The 6,500-nt window shown below is 29.5% G+C and overlaps 1 protein-coding gene across 1 annotated transcript in view; it reads right to left on the bottom strand.

Moving 5' to 3' along the window:
- LOC111088662 overlaps window positions 1–6,500 on the bottom strand; it is a 15,680-nt gene that overhangs the window by 3,821 nt on the left and 5,359 nt on the right. Inside the window, exons 5-8 of the mRNA XM_022399394.1 lie at window positions 5,070–5,263; window positions 3,913–4,039; window positions 2,194–2,354; window positions 1,730–1,771 (exon numbers count right to left, since the gene is read on the bottom strand). Coding sequence (XP_022255102.1) covers window positions 1,730–1,771; window positions 2,194–2,354; window positions 3,913–4,039; window positions 5,070–5,263 — 524 coding nt within the window. The remainder of the gene's footprint in view (window positions 1–1,729; window positions 1,772–2,193; window positions 2,355–3,912; window positions 4,040–5,069; window positions 5,264–6,500) is intronic.

Below are 6,500 nucleotides of genomic sequence, written 5' to 3'. Positions count from 1 at the left end.
ACAATAGTTCTTTCTAAGCAGAGTATTTAAAACAATAGTTCTTTCTAAGCAGAGTATTTAAAACAATAGTTCTTTCTGGTAAAATTAACATATTAAACACAAACACAGAAAAATATTCTGACACCACAATAAAAATGGAAGAAAAAGCTTGTGTGTGTTCTTTTGGCTAACAAAAATCTTTGATTTTTAGATTGTATATCAGTATTAAGAAGACGCAGCCAGAGACTCACATTAGTAAAATGGATGAAGTTGAGAACCTGAATTAGGAAAGTTCTAAGCACTAAGGAATAGAGAGCAATGACAAACCATAGTGTCAGCCCTCGGAATCAGGGAGGAAAAGTTACTGATTAAACAGAATTAAAATTTATCAACAATGAGAAATAATGTAGCTAGTATCTCATGGTTTGTGAATTTAGAGCCAGACATGTCTAATACCTTAGTCTACATTTTATTATCAGAGTCAGCTTTAGGCTTTTTACATTTATATGCGAGTATATCATAAACAAAAAACAGAAATTCATAGAACTTCCAAAACATGGCAAGAGTTACTATTCCAACAACCTTTGTCATTTTGTTTCCTGATGATAGCAGATATAAACCTGATAGAGGATAATATAATAATGTAGACATGTGTACGAGCCAATGAGAACCAGAAAGTAGCAACCCATAAGTGCTCACTAAAGCCTAATATTTTAAATACAAATAAAGTTTTCAATTTATGGTATTCAAGAATAGACATCTAATAGATTTTCAGTAAACTTAAAATGCATAATAATAATACATTGTACTTGTGGCAGATAGATCAAGTCAAATAAAACCTAGGACCTACTTATGGCTAGAACAAGGAGATTTGGTTTGGTTTGTTTTGAATTTCGTGCAAAGCTACACGAGGGCTATCTGCACTAGCCATCTCTAATTTAGCAGTGAAAGTCTAAAGGGAAGGCTGCTAGTCAGCACCATCCACTGCCATCTCTTGGGCTACTCTTTTACCAACAAACAGTGGGATTGACCATCACATTATAATGTCCCTACAGCTGAAAGGGGTCAGCATGTTTGGTGGGACATAGGTTCGGACCCCTGATCCGTAGATTACGAGTTGAGTGCCCTAACCACTTGGCCATGCCGAGCCAGAACAATGAGAAGAAAAGAAAAAGTCCTGATATTAATTCTTAAACATTACCTAAAAAATCAAAAATATGCAATAACAGCATTAAGTTCATATATCAAATGTATACATGTTTCAAAAACTAATTTATATTTGTTAAATTAACCTTTGTAACCTAGTGTTCAATTAATACATTAAACTGTTGCAAATGTTTTGGTAACTAAATCTAAATTAATTTATTTTATTGCAAACCAACCTTTTTATTCTTTATTTGCGATATTTTAATTGTGGTGCCAATGTATTACCTCACACGTAAAGTTTGTCTGTCATCTTTAAAAAATAGACTGGCATAAGAAACAAGTTAAATTTAATTTTAACAGAACAGTACAATTTTATAAAAGTATCTGTTGCACATTGTTAAGAAAGTTGTTATAAAACTATCTGTTGCACGTTGTTAAGAAAGTTGTTATAAAACTATCTGTTGCACATTGTTAAGAAAGTTGTTATAAAACTATCTGTTGCACATTGTTCAAAAAGTTGTTATAAAACTATCTGTTGCACATTGTTAAAAAAGTTGTTATAAAACTATCTGTTGCACATTTTTAAGAAAGTTGTTTGACATACCTGGAACTGTACTCGGGATTAGCTTTTCAGAGTTGTTAATATCTATAGAAAAAAATTATTAAAACCTTCAAAAATTCACATTTAAGTAATTAAACAATCATCAGCAAAAAACACTACAGAACACAGAAGCCACAATATGCTTTATATAAGATTTTTTACTGGATATTCACATTCAAAGTATTTGAGGTTTAAATGTTATGCTTTAAAAAATGTCCACATGGAGCTTCATGTAATACAACCTAACTACAAAACACAGAGGTTATAACGTGAAGCCTCAAGTGATCTAACTGCCAAAGTAATAATATCAAAAAAAAAAAGATCTACAATATTGTTTACTCCTACAGAACATACTTTTCAAATAGTGAAATATTTACAACTTCGACAGTTAAGATACTATACGACAATAAGAGATAATGCGGAAACCAATTCCACAGAATTTAATGCCAGATAAATGTTTAACTTACTAGCAAGTGCTACACACACTTGTTTTTCTTGAAGGTCTCCGCAAGTGTCTCCTATGAGCAGTTTTGTGTGTTGAATAATGCCTTGGGTGACTTTCTGTCCACTTTTGTCGCATCTCTCTCTCGCTAGAGAGCTTACACATTCCTCATAATTAATAAAAGCACTGAAAATACAGGAATGACAATCATATTTAAGTAATTAATTATATACATTAGCTATAAAATTTCCGTAGCTGGATAAGCCATTGTTATTTAAGTTTTATTCTTTCATTAAAACAGCTTATATAATAATACAACTTTAAACGATATACTATCAAGTAGCAATTAATATAATAATACAGCTTTAGATAATATATCAAGTAACAATTAATATAATAATACAGCTTTAAACGATATACTATCAAGTAACAATTAATATAATAATACAGCTTTAAACGATATACTATCAAGTAGCAATTAATATAATAATACAGCTTTAGATAATATAATATCAAGTAACAATTAATATAATAATACAGCTTTAAACAATATAATATTAAGTAACAATTAATATAATAATACAGCTTTAAACAATATACTATCAAGCAGCAATTAATAAAATAATACAGCTTTAAACAATATAATATCAAGTAACAATTAATATAATACAGCTTTAAACGATATACTATCAAGTAGCAATTAATATAATAATACAGCTTTAAAAATATAATATCAAGTAGCAATTAATATAATAATACAGCTTTAAACAATGTAATATCAAGTAGCAATAAATATAATAATACAGCTTTAAACAATGTAATATCAAGTAGCAATAAATATAATAATACAGCTTTAAACAATTCTTATACAACATCTGATAAAGTAAAATATAAAGTCTTCCAGACTTATCATTCAATGACTACATCCCTACACTTGTACAGCACAGATAATCATCTGACACCTTACATGATGCATATATAAATACGTAGCATGTCAAATGTGCTGGAGAGGGTCCTAATAAAGTAACCAGTCACACATTAAGAACATTGCAGCACTACTTACTGGTGTAAGTGCATATATTTTTTAATTTATTATGAAAAATATCATATTAAGTAACCTGACTTAATTACATTATGTATTTCTCAATTTGGTTTGACAGTTTGTTGTTTGTTTAATAAGTGAAACAAAGGAAATAATAATAATAAGTCTAGAGAACAGTAAGTTAAAAATAATCTTAATATTCAGTTCATGTTACTAAAAAACTACACAATGAAACATCAGAAGTTATTCAAATTCAAAGCTACTTGTGAAATTAGCTGTGGGCACTGTAACAATAATAAATTCGAGCACTGTAACAATAAAAAATTTGAGCACTGTAACAATAAAAAGTTCGAGCACTGTAACAATAAAAAGTTCGAGCACTGTAACAATAATAAATTCGAGCACTGTAACAATAATAAATTCGAGCACTGTAACAATAATAAATTCGAGCACTGTAACAATAATAAATTCGAGCACTGTAACAATAATAAATTCGAGCACTGTAACAATAATAAATTCGAGCACTGTAACAATAAAAATTCGAGCACTGTAACAATAAAAATTCGAGCACTGTAACAATAAAAATTCGAGCACTGTAACAATAATAAATTCGAGCACTATAACAATAATAAAATCAAGCACTGTAACACTAAATTAGAGCACTGTAACAATAATGAATTGTTTCTATCTAATAATACTTACCAACAATTCTCGATCTTTGCAGATGAGGAATAGGTTTCATCAGTTTTTATTTTTTTACTGAATCCTTCTTTGCATTTCTCAAACTCTCCTTTTAACTTTAATATACAAGCAGCACCACTCAGAATACCTGAAAATAATTAATAAAACTACTGAATAGCAAAACATTACAAACATTGTACATTATATTATAACCATTTTGGAGCTTCACCACGTCATTACAGGTCACGTTACCACGTCTGCTCATGCTCTGTTTGACAAAAATGCATCTTGAAAATGGCCCCGCACTACAGTTTCCATGGCAGAAGGCTCCATTGTAAGATTGCCATGGCTTTATATCAATTGTTGTCGTTGACTTGCATATTAGAAATGTGACATATATTCAACCCTGTATATCACGAGTTTTTTGTGTAAATCAAAACTGCCACAAGTTTAAATATAAATCAGTAGATCCAATAGACTTTTCATTACAAAGAGAAACATACTGAAATATTTATAAGATAAATAGGACCAACTTGCAAAAGATGAACAAGTTTAAAGTATAAACTGTAAATTAAAGTCACAGTTAAGCTGTAAAATAATCTTTAGTAGTATTTTAGACAATTTTAAGTTCAATGAAAAAAATGGTTTTGTCCGACAAATAAACTTCAAATGTTATTAAGCACTTTTCTATATTACAGCCTCTTATTGGATCAGTCTGAAACTTGATTACAATTTGTCACTACACTTTAAAACTTTATTACAGATTATGGTATTATAAACAACAAATGTTAATCGATGTGTTCGAGGGAAAACGAAGTTTGATTATAAACGAGATTATGACACTTATGATATACAACACTGTTTATTGACAAAAAGAGGACATGGATAAACGTTTCGGAATTCTTTCAGAATTTTTCTTCAGTATCTAAAGCAGAATAAAATTAATTTACATTAGTCTTTATACATTTTCAAAGTACAGTTGCTAAACATAACGATAATTAAACAAATAAAACACTAAACAGTAATCATGGGGAGAAACTACAGCAAGAAAACCCGATGAAAAAAAAAAGGTAGAATCAGTAATACGAACAGTATTAACGAAATATAAAATTAAATATAAATATTAAATACATAATTTAAAAAATTAGTTCATTTAAATTAAACATAGCAAGAGTTACCTTCTTCTCTGCCTCCTTGGTCAGCTAAACGTTCCATCTTAGGTAAGACCCTTGCTTTATTGTAGTAATCCGAACAAGTCCAAGACAACTTTTGTGCTTCATCAATGAGGTAGGATGTAAGAAACACGTGAGCTGAAGGTTTACAACTATTTATAACAATGTTTCTTATACAGTTCTCAAAATTCCAATAATGTCTGAAAAAAAAAAGCAATAAAAGATTATACATTAGCTCCTTTTTTTTCTTGTGTTTCGTAATAGAATAATTTTGTATATGCTTGAAGTTTCAAATTACTTTTAAACAGTACTGTACAGAGCCTGCACTTCAAGCAACGACAAGTACTAAAAACAAAATATTTATAAACGAAGTGCAATAAATTTTTGTAATTTCACGACATAAAACATAACTATTGTTGGAATTCATTTACTATTGATTTACCATACTACATATAAACACGAACCAAAATGTTAGTTAGGTTGATTTACCATACTACATATAAACACGTACCAAAATGTTAGTTAGGTTGATTTACCATACTACATATAAACACATACCAAAATGTTAGTTAGGTTGATTTACCATACTACATATAAACACGTACCAAAATGTTAGTTAGGTTGATTTACCATACTACATATAAACACGTACCAAAATGTTAGTTAGAAGACACAACTACATTTACCAAGAAAATCTCAATTTCAAATAAAACAATATCATTTCTTTATAAGTATGGTTTGCTATTACTTGACCTTTAAAAAAAACCAAAATGCTTACCTATCTGCTATAAAGAGGCAAGATGTACTGTTTTTTGTAACTACAATGAAACAGTTAACACCTACGTACCCTGGCGCAGGTTCGTCTGTTATGGACTTTTTTATTGAACGAATGTATTGAAAATCCTAAACATTTGCCTATCGATTTCCAACAGGTTTTATGTTCTTCATAACTTGCAATATTTCTGATTAAAACCTGTCTATAAAGAACAACTAAATCTTGTTTGTGATTTTCTAAGATAAGTGGTTATAATAAAAATATCTAATTTACGTAAAGTATAGCTGATAAACAAATTTAAAACTCTACCAGAATATGTGATAAGTATATAGAAATAATTTGGCAAAACCAAGTTATCCCAGAACACTAAATGTCAACACTAGCTACAGCTGACTGATTCCTAGTCAGAGATATGATAACAGATTACTAAGTAACACTGGGTGTCAATATTAACTACAGCTGACTGATTTCAAGCTAAAGATATGATAACAGATTACTAAGTGACACTGGGTGTCAATATTAACTACAGCTGACTGATTTCAAGCTAAAGATATGATAACAGATTACTAAGTAACACTGGGTGTCAATATTAACTACAGCTGACTGATTTCAAGCTAAAGATATGATAACAGATTACTAAGTAACACTGGGTGTCAATATTA

The sequence above is a fragment of the Limulus polyphemus genome, unplaced genomic scaffold (genome assembly GCF_000517525.1).
Source record: "Limulus polyphemus unplaced genomic scaffold, Limulus_polyphemus-2.1.2 Scaffold4206, whole genome shotgun sequence".
In the NCBI taxonomy this organism is placed as follows: domain Eukaryota; kingdom Metazoa; phylum Arthropoda; class Merostomata; order Xiphosura; family Limulidae; genus Limulus; species Limulus polyphemus.
This window is presented reverse-complemented; position numbering and strand designations above follow the sequence as displayed.